Below are 21,273 nucleotides of genomic sequence, written 5' to 3' on the forward strand. Positions count from 1 at the left end.
CCTGAGAGGCAAAGATTTAGACTGACATACTAGTGAGATGGGGGGGGGGTGAATTATCTTTGCCTTCTCCTAGTGGCCAGGAAGTGGAATCCTAGGAGTAATGGATCATGGACTCTTACCACCTTATGAAAGAAATAACACTGTACTATCTCTTCTGTATCAAATATTCTTATAACTCTTTCATCATGTCAAATCTTCTCTAATTATAATTTTCCCCATCCCCTCTTTCTGGCTTTTCATAAGCTGCACCACATCTGAAGAGCTAGTAACAACACACGTTCCAGATTTATGTCAACTACTAGTTTTAAAAACCTCTTAAAATGTTCAGAGAAGACAACTTAAACCCTAACCCCCTCATTTTTGCTGATATTCTAGACTAGAGTACTTAATCATACTATGCTGTCTATACACTAAATCATTTGACCAAACTAGCAAGCATTCTTTTTTCTCTTATACCCATAAGTACCTCCTTTAGAATTGCAAGTTTCCACGAACAGGAATTGTTGGTTTGGCTCAACTCTCCACACGGGATCTTACTGGACAACCAGACATACCTACTGCAAGCTCCCGCAAACAGTGGCTCATTCTCCATCACAAAATAGTCATCTCTTCTCATTGGATCCTCTGGACAACTAAACATCTCTTGCCTCCATTTGTATCACGCCACCAATTATTGCTTCTCGATTGCACACTCCCATAAATAATAACCAAACAAGGTTCAAATGTCTTTCTACAAGCACAAGGCTTAAGATTACACATTTGTTAAAGAGCTGGACACAAGACCATATGTTTGTATTTTCTTTTAATAATTTTGTACTCATGGTTACCAGCCATTGTCATAACAAAAGTTATTCATAATAAAATGTATCTAAAATAACATTTTTATTTTCTATCTGAAAAGGAGCTGTGTTTCTATGTTAGAAATAAATAGTTAGCGCTATTTTTGTAAATACTTTGGAGAAGGGGGACACATGCGGTCTTTGCAGGCACTGCCCGTCTTTTTACCTCCACGCTCTGCGTGTGGCGGTAGGAGGACACAGGTCCCAGAAGTAAGACCGGCAAAAGAGAAGGGAGGAATGGAGGGGGGCACTGGATGCTTCAGGTGAGGCCCGGCTGGTTCTTAAAAGTAAAAATAGTTTTGGTAACAGGAACCTGTCACTTAAGTTGTGTAAGGGGAGGATACATGCCTTAAACTTTTCCTGCCAGTCTTAGTGTGGGCATGAGGGGCATAAAGTGATTTTGTAAGTGTAGATTTGTCTCCTCAGTTTTACAAGCTTTTAGGGGCAGCATCTACTCTCCTACCTGCTGCAGGAGATTGGCAATGCCTTAGAGATACACTTCTCTTCTGTGGACTGTTGTCAGTTGTCCTGGCTAACCCCTCTATGCTGCAGGAGAGGAAAGATGGCTGAATACACTTCCCTCTCTCCAGTTGTCTCTTGGCAGAAGCCAAGGAATCCACCTCAGTGAGAGTTCCCCTTTGACACCTCAGATATTTGCTTCCTTCCTGAATATAGGTGTTGTACATGTTGCATCAGCAATAACTTTTCCTCAAGCTGAGGATCATTATACACTTCCTTACCTAAGGTCACCCCTATTCCTTCGACTTGGCCTCTTTCTGAGCTTTTAGTGTTTCCTGATGTTAATTCCTTCTCCTGAGCTCCTGGCTCCGTAATATCTTTTGGATTATGCTCCTTGCCACACCGTGACAGAGCTCTCTCCTATTCAATCTCTGTGTCACCGTAATTGCACCAGAGCAGGGCATGAGCAAGGCATGCGTGTGTCACAGACCACGGGGACGCCGCTCACTCTACTCGCTGGCCTTGCCTCGGTAACCATGCACAGACAAAGAGCTTCTCTCTCAACTTCAACATTGTGCGGTGCTTCTGTGAAGGTGGGTATTAAACCATAGTTATAAGGTATGATAGCTTAAACGAATATTAGAACGCAGTGGATGGGTGATGTAGTGGCAGCTTTGTGTGAATGGGGCGGTGGCACTTCTATCGGTCCAAAGACATGGAAAGGGGTGAGCAGAATCCATGAAGGGGAAAATGTCAGATGGTGGAAGTCTTGTCAGTACCCTCTACAAGAGAAAAAAAAAAAAAGATATAGAAAGGGGAAGATCAACAAAGTTGAGATATTATATAAATGTAACATAGTAGATGAGGTTGAATAAAAGACAGATGTCCAACACGTTCAACCTATACAAATCTCAATATACTTATAAAAAAGCTCCAGTTGAGCTTAAATTAATACCATTAAAAAAAGGTGACTCATTTAACACAAGCAATCATATACCTGATTTCTGTTTCTAGCCAGAAATGTATCTAAACCATTTTTAAATGTATCTAAGGTATTGGTATTTACTACCTCCTTAGGTAATGAATTCCACAATTTGATTGTTCGTACAGTGAAAAAACATTTAGGCTGCTAGAGATTAAATCTCTTTTCCTCTAGCCTTAAATTGTGTCCTCGTCCCAAACCATTTTCTTGGAATAAACAGAGCTTCCACCAACTCTGTATATGGGCCTTGAATATATTTATATAAAAGAATCATATTCCACCCTCTCTCAAGTGCCTTTTGTCCAGAGAAAACAGACCCAGTTTGGCTAATCTCTCCTCATAGTTTAAATTATCCATTCCCCTTATTAGTTTTGTGGCCCTTCTCTGAATTTTTTTGAGATTGGTCCTCAGAACTGCACTCAATACTCAAGGTGAGTTCTTACCATGGATTTATATAGTGACAGAATTATGCTTTCCTCTCTTGCATCAATGCCTCTTAATACATGCTAGTATCTTATTAACCTTAGAAGCCGCTGCCCTGCATTGTGCACCAATCTTTAGCTTGTTATCAATTTCTACTCCCAAATCCCTTTCCTCCTCTGTTTTTCTAAGTCTAGTCCCATTTAAATAATAGGTTGCCTGCTTATTTTTACTTCCAAAATGTAGAACCTTGTATTTTCCAGTATTAAATCAAATGTTCCATTTACCTGCCCATTCTTCTAATTTTATAAATCCCCTTGTAAAGCAAGTTCATCCTGCACTGACCTTATACAAACTTTGTAGCATTTGCATAAATAAATGAGATGTTGCTATTCAATCCTTGCTCCAAGTCATTAATAAAAATAGTTAAAAAGAACCAGGCCCAGTACTGATCCATGATGGACTCTACTGGTTAACTTTGTCCAATCTGAGTATGATCCGTTTACTACTACTCATTGCTTCCTGTCTTTTATCCATTTATCCATGAGCTAACATTTTCAAATACTCCAAATCCATTAATTTTGTACATTAATCCCCTCATGTGGCACTGTATCAAAGGCCTTTGCAAAATCCAAGCATATGTTCTCACATCAACCGATTCCCCTTTATCTAGGTTTTTACTTTCTTCCTCGTAGAATCTAATTAGATTAGTTTGACATGATCTGTTTCTTATAAAATCATGCTGATTTGAACTCATAATCTTGTTTACACAAATATGCTCATCAATATAATCCCTTATAATCTCTTCAATTATCTTCCCCACTAATGATGTCAGACTAACTGGTCTATATAGCTTCCTGGATCAGCCCTGCTTCCCTTTTTTCTTTTTTTTTTTCTTTTTTAAATAATCTTTTATTGAGATTCTTGAGACAAAAAAGTCAACAAAATAGTATAACAAGTACTATACATGAACAAGGTAGGCAGTTACAACACAGTGGATACACAATTGACCGTTAAATCACCTATAACAACAAGTGGTAATTGTACAATACTTAGTTATCTATAACTTGAGAATCTCGTTTTATAACATATTGAATAGCATTTAACAGTGGTTAATTTGATGGCTACTCATGAGCCAATTGATATAGGGAACAATACGGGACCTAAAATGATAACCACAAAAATTATACATTTCCAGTGATGTATTTTAAAATGAGAACATTGCACTAATGTACAAGACAATCTGTAAATTTTTGGCACCTTCATCTCAAGACATTTGGGTGTTCCTCAGGGAGGAGAATAATAAAAGGAATGGAAAAAATAAAATAGTTAATGTCTAGGCCCTCTGTCCTTATTTCTTATAACAAGGTATCTTCGTTTGACCAGCATCAGCGGGTAAACACCGCTCGGTAGTAGTCAAAAGAAGAGGCGAAGAGCAACAAAAAGGTGTCAAGGTTCTAATGTAGCAATGTTTTATGCATGTAGTAAACATCATGGGGGGGGGCGGAGCCAGATAGTGCAACTGTCTGGTAAAATTTTGGATCTCTAGGCTTTGATGTATAGAATGAATAAGGGTAACTCCTGATAAAGTTATGCGCATGGGGGGATATTAATATGTATGAAATATAAAATATAGGGGACTTCTGGATGAGCTCCTCTCCTGGGGAAGTGCCAGCTATAGGCGATGTGGGAAAAAGGAGTGGGGGTATGACCCGCAGGCAACAAGTACCGGTGAGAAAGGGAGGAGAGGGGCCCAACAGGAACATATGATTTGTTCTGATAATAAATTCAGCATAGGGAGCACCATTATCTAGAAGCATAAATATAATAAGGCTTACAATGTATCCCTGACATGTAGCTTTGGTATATAGAAGATGGGAATCAAATAGGAAGAACATAACAATTGAAAAGTAATACAGACTGTCTCTGTAAGGTTTTGAATGAGTAAAAAGTTGGGACAAATGAGATTCGGCCCCTTGAAATGTACACCAGAATAAACCATCTATATGTTGCTTGTGGAGTATGTTAGCAAAATAAGTGCACCAGTGCATAAGGGTGTAGATGAACAATTCAGAGTAGACCTTTGAGCTCATGTATAGAGAGAGATACATAGCTGGGGTGGGCATATTCAATCAACAAGACATATCAGACTAAATATGATATGGTGCATCTGCTCATTTTAATTTAAGTGTAATAATAGGTGATATAAGTGGAAATAGTGTGTGTGGGGGCTTAGTAAGGGTAGCGAGAAGTGAATATCTGAGGCTTAAAAACAATATGAACTAGAAGTAGAAACTGGATCATTTAGATGAATGGTCACTAACTATATTCTGCTTAGAGCAACAAACCCTGTGATATATGGTATTAACTGCAGGAGCATGCAATCATTAGGTATGGCAAATTATGGTATATACATTGACCAGTTTCTTACTCTTTTGTATCTCTGTCCAGGATAGATTAGTTCCAAGTAAAAATATAGTAGGATGCCTCTAAGGTAAAGGAGGAAAAGCTCTATCTAGGGTAAATTAACTATGTGGAGGACAGGAACTAGGAACTATAAGAAATGCAGGCAGCAAGTACAAGGGTTATACAGTTGTAGCTACCGTGAGGTACATATTCCAATTGCTAATAACTATATTGGACCATATATGTGCGCTTGCCAGAGGATATTGTCAGAGTAGTAATCAATTAGACAAATATACATTATACATAACCATATACATCCAGAACAGCCCTATTTACATATTATAACAGGCATTCTCACTGCATAGTTTTCGGCAAGGGTTGGTCTGAGAGGGATCATAATCTGTTATATATAGTAATCTATAGCCTCTCCACTGTCCACCCATCTCACTTGGATTGCCGCTCAATACTGTTCTGACTACTCATTTTCTATCTGCATCTCCAACAGACCTAGAGCCATGAAATAAATATTTACCTCGGGAGCTGTATGGGTGTTATTTAGATAGACATACGAGATCTAACCTCCTAGGTGAAACATATGAGAAGTTACGTTAACTGGGTAAAAGGAAACAGGTCTAACAGGATATACTATAAACATAGGTCAATAACTGTGAACTAATAACGTTCCTCAGGTAGTGTTATTCTCATGAAGGTGACCCACTACGGTTACCCCAGAAAGCCAGTCCAGGATATTGTTCCAGGGGCTTAGCGGGCAAAGTATCAAGTTTTGCAACAAGGCTATTACCCCATGCCAGTTATGGTAGAGAGCATCGCTGGAATGTCCCTTATTATGCGAGGTTCATAGTCTCTCAGTACGCAATCTAATTGCGGGGGGGAATCCCCATTGGTCTGTGACTTTACCAGCATTCTTAGATCTGTAGGGATAGTTATGGAACGTGCAACAATGGCGCATGTAAAATCAGGGGGACCGAGGCAATGTATGCTGCAATTACATTCGTAAGCATCTGAGGAACTATGGAAATCCAGATTCTCCAAGTATGTACGGGCTAAGAGTTTGTCAGGGCTCAGACTGGTATCATAAAAGACCGGATGTCGGTGGCTAAAGGTCTGAGACCCTGTATGTATATACTCCGGTAGCTTTAGAAGCTGTTGCGTCGTAGACACAGGTTGTCTATCTCGAAGCTCATCCAAAGACGGATGTGGTGATGCAGACTCCATCCTCGGGACATAAAGGTCTGAAGTTGGTGCGCCCTGACCTGGCTTGTGTTGTTCTCCCACACCAACAGAGCACTGTCTCTCCCCGGGTTTTAGTTTCACTGTCATAGATAGTAGAAGGGGAAGATCCGATAAGCGATCTACCTCGCAAAGCTCAGTACACTCCGTGTCAGCAAGTGTCTCGCAGCTACCGACACACCGCACAGTATCAGCGCTCTCAGCTGCATGGTTCATCTGTGAAGCAAGGGCAAATAGTAGTGACGTTAAATCGTCAGACTCTTAAAGTGCCGTTCCAATAGTTGCTGGGTATGTTGCTCCCACAGTTCTAGGGCTTCCATATCAGCAGTGCCGCTGGAGTGTAAGTGCTGTCTGGTATCTCCACGTGGCGCAGCTTGAAAGTAAAGATTAGCGTTGTGCTCATTAAGTAGGGTATCTTCAGCTTCAGGAAGTATATGATGTATAAAGTTAGTTTTCTAGGATAATATAAGAAAAGTTTGGGCTCTTTATATATTGATTAAATCCAATACTTATATCTAAGAGCCCGGAGATGTACAGATACACGTCTAGCTGCCTCAGTAGTTGGCTCCGCCCCCCTGCTACCCTTTTTAAAAGGTGGCACTACATAAGTTTTATGTAAGTCCTGATGTGGTGGTAAGTTTGGCTATAACAGTGCTAAATTCCAGTAAACCATTGGGTGTATTCCATCTGGGCCTGGAGTTTTATTTACCTTAATATTATCTAACTTTTTCCTCATATCCTCTAGAGATAATCCAGTTAATGATATGGGTTGGCATCTTCTAGTTTGTTTTAAAGTATCTTCCATTGGTTAATCTCTTGTGTATACTGAAGAAATGAACCGGTTTAGTACATTAGCCTTCTCACTCTCACTGTTAATCATGCTACCCTTCACTCATTTTAATGTACCTATATTGTCCTTAGATTATTTTTTGTTGCCATTTATGTACTTAAAAAACCTTTTAGGGTTTGACTTAGAATCCTTTGTAATTAATCTTTCATTTTCAAATTTGGCTAACTCGATTGCTTTTTCGCATCCTTTGTTACATTCCGTATATACTTGGTATGTTGAGTGTGAGCTATTTTCATTAAATAATTTAAAGGCCCTACATTGATTCAAAATTTCTCTTAACACATTTTTATTTAGCCACATTGGCTTGGATTTATTTTACTTTTATAACCATGTGGTATGTGTTGATATGTATATTTATTTAACAAAGTTTTAAATGTTATCCATTTATACTCTTTTTTTTTTTTTTTTTTTTATTAAAGAATACTTTGTCCCAACTTATGTTAAAGATTTCCTTAAATCATGGAATTTTGCCTTTTTGAAACATTATAACACTGCTTATGGAAAGTGATTTTAAATGTGACCATGTTATGATCATTGTTACCCAAATGTTCTTTGACTTCTATGTTTGATATTATATCTGTATTATTTGATAGCACTAAATCCAATATAGCGTTACTCCTAGTCGACTCCTCTACTAATGGTGAAATTAAGTTATTCCTGAGAACATTTAAAAATATATTTCTCTTAGCTGTATTACTACTTTCATTGGAACAGTTTGTCGGGGTATAAAATCTCCCATAATTACAGCACTGGTATTGTAAGCAGCTGTTCCTATTTGCATTCGTGGTTGAGTTTCCACCATTTCACTAATGTTGGGGGGCTTGTAGCATGTTCCTAGTAATATTTTTTTTTAGTATTTTTCCACAATTCTTTATTTCAACCCACAGGGTCTCTACATTATCACCTGTATCCTCATATATATATTGCCTAATTGTAGGTTTAAGGTCAGGTTTAATAAACATGCAAAATCCTCCATTCCTTGTATTACTTCTGTCCCTCCTAAATAAAATATAACCCTATAAGTTAACTGCCCAGTCATGTGAATCATCCCACCAGCTTTCAGTTATACTGATAATATAGTCCTCTTCTGCATTTGCTGTCATACATTTCATTTTCATGTGCTTTCTGCTGTTACTTGGTGCACTTTCCTCCAAACTTTCTAATGTGACATTTCCTAAGTGTACCCTTCTGTCATCCCTTCCTTGAGATATTCTAGGTGTGACATATTCATAGACTGATCTGTCTGTTCTATTATATTTGGACTCACCATCCCCCTTTGTCTAGTTTAAAAGATTCTCTAAGCGTTCTACCATCCTCTCCCCCAACATACCTGCACCTATCTCATTCAGGTGCAATCCATCCTTATTGTACAAATTATACACAAGTGAAAACTCAGCACAGGGCTCTAAAAAGCCAAACCCCTCATTTTTACACCATGCTTTTAACCAGGAATTAACGGACCTTAGCTCCTTCTGCCTTACTGGGTTAGCACATGGCACTGGTAATATCTCCAAAAATAATACCTTGGAGCAACAAGTTCACCCATAAAATCTTTGCCCTCTACAATAACCGCACAGCTAATATCAAATTAAATTATTCCTTATCTCACCCTTTCCAAATCAGTAATGGGACCAGACAGGGGTGTCCCCTATCCCCAACATTATTCATTTTGGCAATTGAAGTCCTTGTAACCTATATCAGAACTTCCCCCTGACAGAGGAATTCTCATAGGCTCTAAAGAATATAAAATATCTCTCTAGGTGGATTATATACTACTTATGTTAACTGATCTAGACACTTCCATTCCATCACTAATGTCCCTACTACAAAGATATGGAAAATTTTCTAACTTTTGCGTTAACACTAACAAATCGGAATATATTGGCATAGAAACCTCAATACGAAACCTATCCCCTCTTAAACCATATAAATTCCGTCACCAACCCAATGCAATTAAAATACCTAGGTATTTATATTTCCCCCACATCCGGATAAATTAATTCCTCTAAATTATAATCCCCTTAAAAAAATATTGTTACCACTCTTCAAACCTGGTCTTCCAACCCCATTTCATTACTTGGAAGAATCAACACCATCAAAATGATGATACTCCCTAAGCTCCTGTATTTATTTCAAACACTACCTATATCACTACCCGAAACTATGCTACAACAATTAAACTTTTAAAACTCATTCATCTGGCAACACAAATGCCCTTGCATAACCATACATACCATGTATAGACCTAAACACAGAGGCAGATCGGGAGTCCCAAATCTCACTATACTGAAAAGTAACCTTTTTGACAAGAATAATGGACTAGAGTAAACAAGCTGCTCACAAAGAGTGGGTAACCTTAGAACACGACCTTGCCAACTGTAAACAATTAAGTGGCCTATGCTGGCTCCCAACAGCATGAAAAAGCCCACCCCAGGCATTATCCACCCTTATAATAGAAACATTCAAATACAAAACGATCTCAACCCCATACTTCCCATTAACATTAATATTAAACAACCCCAACTTCATATTACACCCTCTACCGACAGAAAGGACTACCCCCACAATACAATATGCCATACCATATACTCTTACAAAAGCGTAGGCAAGCTGAAATAAAAAAACAATGTCTCAGAATTAATAGATAATTGGTTCAAATACCTTCAACTCTCAAATTATCTCTCATCACACCCAGACAGGACCAATATATACAGGGCCCTTACACCCTTTAATAAACTTTGTCTTTCATCACACCCATGCACAGGTACCCTATCTAATGTGTACAAACTATTCCATATGCATCACACTGATAAACCCCCCCATCATACACACACAAATGGGAAACAGAACTTAGTGACAACCCACCAACACAAACCTGGCGCTCCATTTTCAAACAAATAATCTCATCCTCCTCATCCATCTCCATTGCAGAGATGAACATGAAACTCTTATGTAGTTGGTGTTACACCCCGAATAAGCTAAATAAAATAAGTTCTGGATATTCAGCCGATTGTTGGGGGGGACGTGGACATAGAGGCACATGTACACACATATACTGGTCTGATATTAAAAAAGAAAATCAAGCAAGTCCTACACATTTCTTTACCTCTAAGTCCTTGGATTTTCCCTTTCAATAATCTCCCAACTTTAAAATGTTCAATAAGATTGAAACTACTTACTGTTATGTTCAACACAGCCAAACACTATATCCCTTCTCACTGGAAAAAAAAACTCCCAAATGTACAATTCAGGAATGTAAGGGGGTGGATACAGCGCTGGAATTAAAAGTGTCAGATTATATGCAAACAAATAAAATAAGTAAAATCCCTAAAAAAAAAATTGTACTAAAAAGACCAAAAAATTAAATAAAAAGAAACTTATTTGCACTAGTGTTACCACAAAGTATACACAGCTAAAAGCAGATACCCGGCAAATTTAAGTAATGAGCAATTAAGTCTCAGGATAATGGAATGAAATTCAAAGCATATGCTACCTATAGTATAGGACAATAAAGGACAAAGCACTAAGTAATATTTAAAATTAAATTATATATGTAGCTAATTTAAAAGTTTATCATATATTTAATACAACACAATTTACAACAAAATGTCATTTCATAATTGATTATACATCATAAAAATTGGGTATCCCAAACATATAACATCAAACAAAAACGGATAAGTCTCAGAAGCAGACCGAACGAGAGAGAGTGTAAATAAAGACCCACAGAGTGCAAACTGGAGGTAATCACAAAGGTGGAAAAACGTAATTTATGTAAGAACCTACCTGATAAATTAATTTATTTCATATTGGCAAGAGTCCATGAGCTAGTGACGTATGGGATATACAATCCTACCAGGAGGGGCAAAGTTTCCCAAACCTCAAAATGCCTATAAATACACCCCTCACCACACCCACAATTCAGTTTAACGAATAGCCAAGTAGTGGGGTGATAAAGAAAGGAGTAAAAAGCATCAATAAAGGAATTTGGAAATAATTGTGCTTTATAGAAAAAAAATCATAACCACCATAAAAAGGGTGGGCCTCATGGACTCTTGCCAATTTGAAAGAAATTAATTTATCAGGTAAGTTCTTACATAAATTATGTTTTCTTTCATGTAATTGTCAAAAGTCCATGAGCTAGTGACATATGGGATAGCAATACCCAAGATGTGGAACTCCACGCAAGAGTCACTAGAGAGGGAGGGATAAAAATAAACAGCCATTTCTCACTGAAAAAAATTAATCCACAACCCAAAATATAAGTTTTATTCTCATGAATGAAAGGAAAAACTTAAAATATAAGCAGAAGAATCAAACTGAAACAGCTGCCTGAAAAACTTTTCTACCAAAAACTGCTTCCGAAGAAGCGAATACATCAAAACGGTAGAATTTAGTAAATGTATGCAAAGAAGACCAAGTTGCTGCTTTGCAAATCTGATCAACTGAAGCTTCATTCTTAAAAGCCCACAAAGTGGAGACTGATCTAGTAGAATGAGCTTTACCCGACTCCAAATAAGCTTGATGAATCAAAAGCTTTAGCCACGATGCCAAGGAAACGGCAGAAGCCTTCTGACCTTTCCTAGAACCAGAAAATATAACAAATAGACTAGAAGTCTTCCTGAAATCTTTAGTAGCTTCAACCTAATATTTCAAAGCTCTTACCACATCCAAAGAATGTAAAGATCTCTCCAAAGAACTCTTAGGATTAGGACACAAGGAAGGGACAACAATTTCTCTATTAATGTTGTTAGAAATTACAACCTTAGGTAAGAATTTAAAAATGAAGTCCGCAAAACCACCTTATCCTGATGAAAAAAATCAGACAAGGAGATTCACAATAAAGAGCAGATAATTCAGAAACTCTTCTAGCAGAAGAGATGGCCAAAAGGAACAACACTTTCCAAGAAAGTAGTTTAATGTCCAAAGAATGCATAGGCTCAAATGGAGGAGCCTGCAAAGTCTTCAAAACCAAATTAAGACTCCAAGGAGGAGAGATTGATTTAATGACAGGCTTGATACAAACCAAAGCCTGTACAAAACAGTGAGTATCAGGAAGCTTAGCAATTTTTCTGTGAAATAAGACAGAAAGAGCAGAGATTTGTCCCTTCAAGGAACTTGCAGACAAACCCTTATCCAAACCATCTTGAAGAAACTGTAAAATTCTAGGAATTCTAAAAGAATGCCATGAGAATTTATGAGAAGAACACCATGAAATATAAGTCTTCCAAACTCGATAATACATCTTTTTAGAAACAGATTTACGAGCCTGTAACATAGTATTAATCACCAAGTCAGAGAAACCTTTATGACTAAGCACTAGGCGTTCAATTTCCATACCTTCAAATTCAATTATTTGAGATCCTGATGGAAAAACGGACCTTGAGACAGAAGTTCCGGCCTTAATGGAAGTGGCCAAGGTTGTCAACTGGACATCCGAACAAGATCTGCATACCAAAACCTGTGAGGCCATGCTGGAGCTACCAGCAACACAAACAATCGTTCCATGATGATTTTGGAGATCACTCTTGGAAGAAGAACTAGAGGCAGGGAAATATAAGCAGGTTGGTAACATCAAGGAAGTGTCAACGCATCCACTGCTTCCGCCTGAAGATCCCTGGACAGGTACCTGGGAAGTTTCTTGTTTAGATGAGAAGCAATCAGATCTATTTCTGGAAGACCCCACATCTGAACAACCTGAGAAAACACATCTGGATGGAGGGAGCACTCCACCGGATGTAAAGTCTGACGGCTGAGATAATCCGCTTCCCAATTGTCTACACCTGGGATATGTACCGCAGAAATTAGACAAGAGCTGGATTCCGCCCAAGAAAGTATCCGAGATACTTATTTCATAGCTAGGGGACTGTGATCACAGTTGTGATATTGTCTGTCTGAAAACAAATGAACGGTTCTCTCTTCAATAGAGGCCAAATCTGAAAAAAAAGAGTTCCAAAATTTTGATTAATCTCGACCTCTTGAGATTTCCAAACCTCTTGTGCTGTCAGAGATCCCCAAACAGCTCCCCAACCTGAAAGACTTGCATGTGTTGTGATCACAGTTCCGGTTGGACTAACAAAAGAGGCCCCTAGAACTATACGATAGTGATCTAACCACCAAGTCAGAGATATTCGAACATTGGGATTTAAGGATATTAATTGTGATATCCTTGTATAATCCCTGCACCATTGATTCAGCATACAAAGCTGGAGAGGTCTCATATGAAAACGAGCAAAGGGGATCGCGTCCGATGCTGCAGTCATGAGACCTAAAACTTCCATGCACATAGCTACTGAAGGGAATGATTGAGACTGAAGGTTCAGACAAGCTGAAACCAATTTTAATTGTCTCTTGTCTGTTAGAGACAGAGTCATGGACACTGAATCTATCTGGAAACCTAAAAAGGTAACCCTTGACTGAGGAATCAAGGAACTTTTTGGTAAATTGATCCTCCAACCATGTCTTTGAAGAAACAACACTAGTTGATTTGTGTGAGATTCTGCAGAATGTAAAGACTGAGCTAGTACCAAGATATCGTCCAAATAAGGAAACACCACAATACCCCGTTCTCTGATTACAGAGAGTAGGGCACCGAGAACCTTTGAAAAGATTCTTGGAGCTGTCGCTAGGCCAAATGGAAGAGCAACAAATTGGTAATGCTTGTCTAGAAAAGAGAATCTCAGAAACTGATAATGATCTGGATGAATCAGAATATGAAGATATGCATCCTGCAAGTCTATTGTGGACATATAATGCCCTTGCTGAACAAAAAAGGCAGAATAGTCCTTATAGTCACCATTTTGAAAGTTGGTACTCTTACATAACGATTCAAATTTTTTAGATCCAGAACTGGTCTGAATGAATTTTCTTTCTTTGGGACAATGAATAGATTTGAATAAAACTCCAGACCTTGTTCCCGAAACGGAACTGGCATGAATACCCCTGAAAGCTCTAGGTCTGAAACACACTTCAGGAAAGCCTGAGCCTTTACTGGATTTGCATGGATGCGCGAGACAAAATATCTTCTCACAGGAGGTCTTACTCTGAATCCTATTCGATACCCTTGAGAGACAATACTCAGAATCCATTGATTTTGGACAGAATTTGTCCAAACATCCTTGAAAAATCTTAATCTGCCCCCTACCAGCTGAGCAGGAATGAGGGCCGCACCTTCATGCCGACTTGGGTGCTGTCTTTGGTTTCTTAAACGGCTTGGATTTATTCCAATTTGAAGGTTTCCAATTGGAAACAGATTCCTTGGGGAAGGATTAGGTTTCTGTTCCTTAATTTGTCGAAAGGAACGAAAATGATTGGAAGCTTTAGATTTACCCTTAGGTCTTTTATCCTGAGGGAAAAAAAAACTCCCTTCCCCCCCAGTGACAGTTGAAATAATTGAATCCAACTGAGAACCAAATAACTTATTACCTTGGAAAGAAAGAGATAGCAATCTAGATTTAGAAGTCATGTCAGCATTCCAAGATTTAAGCCACAAAGCGCTTCTAGCTAATATAGCTAAAGACATAGATTTAACATCAATTTTTATATAAAAAATGGCATCACAAATAAAATGATTAACATGTTGGAGCAAGCGAACAATGCTAGACAAATCAGAATCCATTGAATGTTTGGTAGGTTTAGACTGTCTAGCTGGTGGGGAATCTAGCACACCTGAAGTAAACTTTATCCCAAAGTTTAAAGAGTTATAGTTAGTTGTAGTAGGTGGCGCAAAACAAGTTGCAATTCCCAATGTGTCTTACTGTAAATATGTGTGATAATGTGTGGGCTCATTAACATATATTGAGCCCACACATTATCACACATATTTACAGTAAGACACATTGGGAATAGCAACTTGTTTTGCGCCACCTACTACAACTAACTATAAATCAGAATCCATTTCTTGTTGCGCTAAATTTTCCAACCAAAAAGTTGATGCAGCTGCAACATCAGCCAAAGAAATTGCAGGCCTGAGAAGATGACCCGAATATAAATAGGCTTTCCTTAGATAAGAATCAAGTTTCCTATCTAAAGAATCTTTAAAAGAAGTACTATCTTTCATAGGAATAGTAGTACGTTTAGCAAGAGTAGAGATAGCCCCATCAACTTTGGGCATCTTTTAACAAAACTCCAATGTAACTGCTGGCAAAGGATACCTTTTTTTAAACCTTGAAGAAGGAATAAAAGAAGTACCAGGCCTATTCCATTCCTTAGAAATCATATCAGAAATAGCATCAGGAACTGGAAAAACCTCTGGAGTAACCACAGGAGGTTTATAAACAAAATTTAAACGTTTGCTAGTCTTAATAACAAGAGGACTAGTTTCCTCAATATCCAATGTAATCAACACTTCTTTAACAAAGAACAAAAGTACTCCATTTTAAATAAATAAGTATATTTCTCAGTGTCAATATCTGAGGAAGGATCTTCTGAATCAGACAGATCCTCATCAGAGGAGGATAATTCAGTATGTGGTCGGTCATATGAAATTTCATCAACTTTATGAGAAGTTTTAAAAGACCTTTTACGTTTACTAGAAGGCGGGATGGCAGACAAAGCCTTCTGAATAGAATCAGCAATAAAATCTTTTAAATTCACAGGTATATCTTGTACATTAGATGTTGAAGGAACAACAACAGGCAATGCACTAATACTGATGGACACATTCTCTGCTTGTAAAAGCTTATCATGACAACTATTACAAACCACAGCTGGAGAAATAATCTCCACAAGTTTACAACAAATGCACTTAGCTTTGGTAGAACTGTTATCAGGCAGCAGGGTTCCAACAGTGATTTCTGAGACAGGATCAGATTGAGACATCTTGAAAAAGTAAGAGAAAAAACAACATATAAAGCAAAATTATCAATTTCCTTATATGGCAGTTTCAGGAATGGGAAAAAAAAAATGCAAACAGCATAGCCCTCTGATAGAGAAAAAAGGCAAGAGGCATATAGGAATGGGGTTTTAAATAATGAAAATATTTGGCGCCAAGTATGACGAAACAGAAATTTTTTGGCGCCAACAACATCCGGAAATGACACACGTCAAAGACACAACCTTGTGAAAGGAGTCCGCGTCGACTAAGACGCTGAAAATGATGAATTTGCGTCATTGAACGTAACTTCGCGCCAAAAATGACGCAATATACTTTGGCATTTTGTGCCCTCGCGAGCCTAATTTTGCCAGCGAATTAAAAAGAACAGTCAATTGAAAAAAACATAATTTATGCTTACCTGATAAATTCCTTTCTCCTGTAGTGTAGTCAGTCCACGGGTCATCCATTACTTATGGGATTATATCTCCTCCCTAACAGGAAGTGCAAGAGGATCACCCAAGCAGAGCTGCTATATAGCTCCTCCCCTCTACGTCATACCCAGTCATTCGACCGAAACCAAACGAGAAAGGAGAAACTATAGGGTGCAGTGGTGACTGGAGTTTAATTTAAAATTTAGACCTGCCGTAAAAACAGGGCGGGCCGTGGACTGACTACACTACAGGAGAAAGGAATTTATCAGGTAAGCATAAATTATGTTTTCTCCTGTTAAGTGTAGTCAGTCCACGGGTCATCCATTACTTATGGGATACCAATACCAAAGCTAAAAGTACACGGATGACGGGAGGGACAGGCAGGACCTTTACACGGAAGGAACCACTGCCTGAAGAACCTTTCTCCCAAAAACAGCCTCCGAAGAAGCAAAAGTGTCAAATTTGTAAAATTTTGAAAAGGTGTGAAGTGAAGACCAAGTTGCAGCCTTGCAAATCTGTTCAACAGAGGCCTCATTTTTAAAGGCCCAAGTGGAAGCCACAGCTCTGGTAGAATGAGCTGTAATTCTTTCAGGAGGCTGCTGTCCAGCAGTCTCATAGGCTAAACGTATTATGCTACGAAGCCAGAAGGAGAGAGAGGTAGCCGAAGCCTTTTGACCTCTCCTCTGTCCAGAATAAACGACAAACAGTGAAGAAGTTTGTCGAAAATCTTTAGTTGCCTGCAAATAAAATTTCAAGGCACGGACGACGTCCAGATTGTGCAGAAGTCGTTCCTTCTTTGAAGAAGGGTTAGGGCACAATGATGGAACAACAATCTCTTGATTGATATTCCTGTTAGTGACTACCTTAGGTAAGAACCCAGGTTTAGTACGCAGAACTACCTTGTCTGAATGAAAAATCAGATAAGGAGAATCACAATGTAAGGCCGATAACTCAGAGACTCTTCGAGCCGAGGAAATAGCCATTAAAAACAGAACTTTCCAAGATAACAGCTTGATATCAATGGAATGAATGGGTTCAAACGGAACACCCTGTAAGACATTAAGAACTAAGTTTAAGCTCCATGGCGGAGCAACAGTTTTAAACACAGGCTGAATCCTGGCCAAAGCCTGACAAAAAGCCTGAACGTCTGGAACTTCTGACAGACGTTTGTGTAAAAGGATGGACAGAGCTGAGATCTGTCCCTTTAACGAACTAGAAGATAAACCCTTTTCTAAACCTTCTTGTAGAAAAGACAATATCCTAGGAATCCTAACCTTACTCCATGAGTAACTCTTGGATTCGCACCAATGCAAGTATTTACGCCATATTTTATGGTAAATCTTCCTGGTAACAGGTTTCCTAGCCTGTATTAAGGTATCAATCACTGACTCCGAGAATCCACGCTTTGATAGAATCAAGCGTTCAATCTCCATGCAGTCAGCCTCAGAGAAATTAGATTTGGATGTTTGAAAGGACCCTGAACCAGAAGGTCCTGTCTCAGAGGCAGAGACCATGGTGGACAGGACGACATGTCCACTAGATCTGCATACCAGGTCCTGCGTGGCCACGCAGGCGCTATTAGAATCACCGATGCTCTCTCCTGTTTGATCCTGGCAATCAATCGAGGAAGCATCGGGAAGGGTGGAAACACATAAGCCATGTTGAAGACCCAAGGTGCTGTCAGAGCATCTATCAGGACCGCTCCCGGGTCCCTGGACCTGGATCCGTAACAAAGAAGCTTGGCGTTCTGGCGAGACGCCATGAGATCCAGATCTCGTTTGCCCCAACGCCGAAGCAGTTGGGCAAATACCTCCGGATGAAGTTCCCACTCCCCCGGATGAAAAGTCTGGCGACTTAGGAAATCCGCCTCCCAGTTCTCCACGCCTGGGATGTGGATCGCTGACAGGTGGCAAGAGTGAGACTCTGCCCAGCGAATTATCTTTGAGACTTCCATCATCGCTAGGGAACTCCTTGTCCCTCCCTTATGGTTGATGTAAGCCACAGTCGTGATGTTGTCCGACTGAAACCTGATGAACCTCAGAGTTGTTAACTGAGGCCAAGCCAGAAGGGCATTGAGAACTGCTCTTAATTCCAGAATGTTTATTGGAAGGAGTCTCTCCTCCTGAGTCCATAATCCCTGAGCCTTCAGGGAATTCCAGACAGCGCCCCAACCTAGCAGGCTGGCGTCTGTTGTTACAATCGTCCAATCTGGCCTGCTGAAGGGCATCCCCCTGGACAGATGTGGCCGAGAGAGCCACCATAGAAGAGACTCTCTGGTCTCTTTATCCAGATTCAGCATAGGGGACAAATCTGAGTAATCCCCATTCCACTGACTTAGCATGCACAATTGTAGTGGTCTGAGATGCAGGCGTGCAAAAGGTACTATGTCCATTGCCGCTACCATTAAGCCGATTACCTCCATGCATTGAGCCACTGACGGGTGTTGAATGGAATGAAGGACACGGCAAGCATTTAGAAGTTTTGTTAACCTGTCCTCTGTCAGGTAAATTTTCATTTCTACAGAATCTATAAGAGTCCCCAAGAAGGGAACTCTTGTGAGTGGCAATAGAGAACTCTTTTCTACGTTCACCTTCCACCCATGCGACCTTAGAAATGCCAGAACTAACTCTGTATGAGACTTGGCAGTCTGGAAACTTGACGCTTGTATCAGAATGTCGTCTAGGTACGGAGCTACCGAGATTCCTCGCGGTCTTAGAACCGCCAGAAGAGAGCCCAGAACCTTTGTAAAGATTCTTGGAGCTGTAGCTAACCCGAAGGGAAGAGCTACAAACTGGTAATGCCTGTTTAGGAAGGCAAACCTTAGGTACCGATAATGATCCTTGTGAATCGGTATGTGAAGGTAGGCATCCTTTAAATCCACTGTGGTCATGTACTGACCCTTTTGGATCATAGGTAAGATTGTCCGAATAGTTTCCATTTTGAACGATGGAACTCTTAGGAATTTGTTTAGGATCTTTAAATCCAAGATTGGTCTGAAGGTTCCCTCTTTTTTGGGAACCACAAACAGATTTGAGTAAAACCCTTGTCCGTGTTCCGACCGCGGAACTGGGTGGATCACTCCCATTAGTAAAAGGTCTTGTACACAGCGTAGAAACGCTTCTTTCTTTATCTGGTTTGCTGACAACCTTGAAAGATGAAATCTCCCTTTTGGAGGAGAAGCTTTGAAGTCCAGAACATATCCCTGAGATATGATCTCTAACGCCCAGGGATCCTGGACATCTCTTGCCCAAGCCTGGGCGAAGAGAGAAAGTCTGCCCCCCACTAGATCCGTTTCCGGATAGGGGGCCCTCACTTCATGCTGTCTTAGGGGCAGCAGCAGGTTTTCTGGCCTGCTTGCCCTTGTTCCAGGACTGGTTAGGTTTCCAGCCCTGTCTGAAGCGAGCAACAGTTCCTTCCTGTTTTGGAGCGGAGGAAGTTGATGCTGCTCCTGCCTTGAAGTTACGAAAGGCACGAAAATTAGACTGTCTAGCCCTTTGTTTGGTTCTGTCTTGAGGCAGGGCATGGCCCTTACCTCCAGTAATGTCAGCGATAATTTCTTTCAAACCGGGCCCGAATAATGTCTGCCCTTTGAAAGGTATGTTAAGCAATTTAGATTTAGAAGTCACATCGGCTGACCAGGATTTAAGCCACAGCGCTCTGCGCGCTTGAATGGCGAATCCGGAGTTCTTAGCCGTAAGTTTAGTTAAATGTACTACGGCATCAGAAATAAATGAATTAGCTAGCTTAAGGACTCTAAGCTTGTCTATAATCTCATCCAATGAAGCTGAGCTAATGGTCTCTTCCAGAGACTCAAACCAGAATGCCGCCGCAGCCGTGACAGGCGCAATGCATGCAAGGGGTTGTAATATAAAACCTTGTTGAACAAACATTTTCTTAAGGTAACCCTCTAACTTTTTATCCATTGGATCTGAAAAAGCACAGCTATCCTCCACCGGGATAGTGGTACGTTTAGCTAGAGTAGAAACTGCTCCCTCCACCTTAGGGACCGTCTGCCATAAGTCCCGTGTGGTGGCGTCTATTGGAAACATTTTTCTAAATATAGGAGGGGGTGAAAAAGGCACACCGGGTCTATCCCACTCCTTGTTAACAATTTCTGTAAGCCTTTTAGGTATAGGAAAAACGTCAGTACACGTCGGTACCGCAAAATATTTATCCAGCCTACATATTTTCTCTGGGATTGCAACCGTGTTACAATCATTCAGAGCCGCTAATACCTCCCCTAGTAATACACGGAGGTTCTCAAGCTTAAATTTAAAATTTGAAATGTCTGAGTCCAGTTTACTTGGATCAGATCCGTCACCCACAGAACGAAGCTCTCCGTCCTCATGTTCTGCAAATTGTGACGCAGTATCAGACATGGCTCTATTATTATCAGCGCACTCTGTTCTCACCCCAGAGTGGTCGCGTTTACCCCTAAATTCTGGCAATTTAGATAATACTTCAGTCATAACATTAGCCATGTCTTGCAAAGTGATTTGTATGGGCCGCCCTGATGTACTTGGCGCCACAATATCACGCATCTCCTGAGCGGGAGACGAAGGTACTGACACGTGAGGAGAGTTAGTCGGCATAACTTCCCCCTCGTTGTCTGGTGAAATTTTCTTTACATGTACAGATTGGCTTTTATTTAAAGTAGCATCAATGCAATTAGTACACAATTTTCTATTGGACTCCACATTGGCCTTTAAACATATTGCACAAAGAGATTCCTCTGTGTCAGACATGTTTAAACAAACAAGCAATGAAACTAGCAAGCTTGGAAAATACTTTTCAAATAAATTTACAAGCAATATAAAAAA

The 21,273-nt window shown here is 39.8% G+C and overlaps 1 protein-coding gene across 2 annotated transcripts in view; it reads right to left on the reverse strand.

Moving 5' to 3' along the window:
• Nucleotides 1–787: 787 nt before the first annotated feature.
• SAMD4B (sterile alpha motif domain containing 4B) overlaps nucleotides 788–21,273 on the reverse strand; it is a 118,085-nt gene continuing 97,599 nt past the window's right edge. For both annotated transcript variants that reach the window (XM_053721588.1, XM_053721585.1), the window contains exon 13: nucleotides 788–2,080. In XM_053721588.1, coding sequence (XP_053577563.1) covers nucleotides 2,052–2,080 — 29 coding nt within the window. In that variant the 3' untranslated portion in view covers nucleotides 788–2,051. The remainder of the gene's footprint in view (nucleotides 2,081–21,273) is intronic.

This window comes from Bombina bombina, chromosome 7, assembly GCF_027579735.1.
Source record: "Bombina bombina isolate aBomBom1 chromosome 7, aBomBom1.pri, whole genome shotgun sequence".
NCBI lineage: Eukaryota > Metazoa > Chordata > Amphibia > Anura > Bombinatoridae > Bombina > Bombina bombina.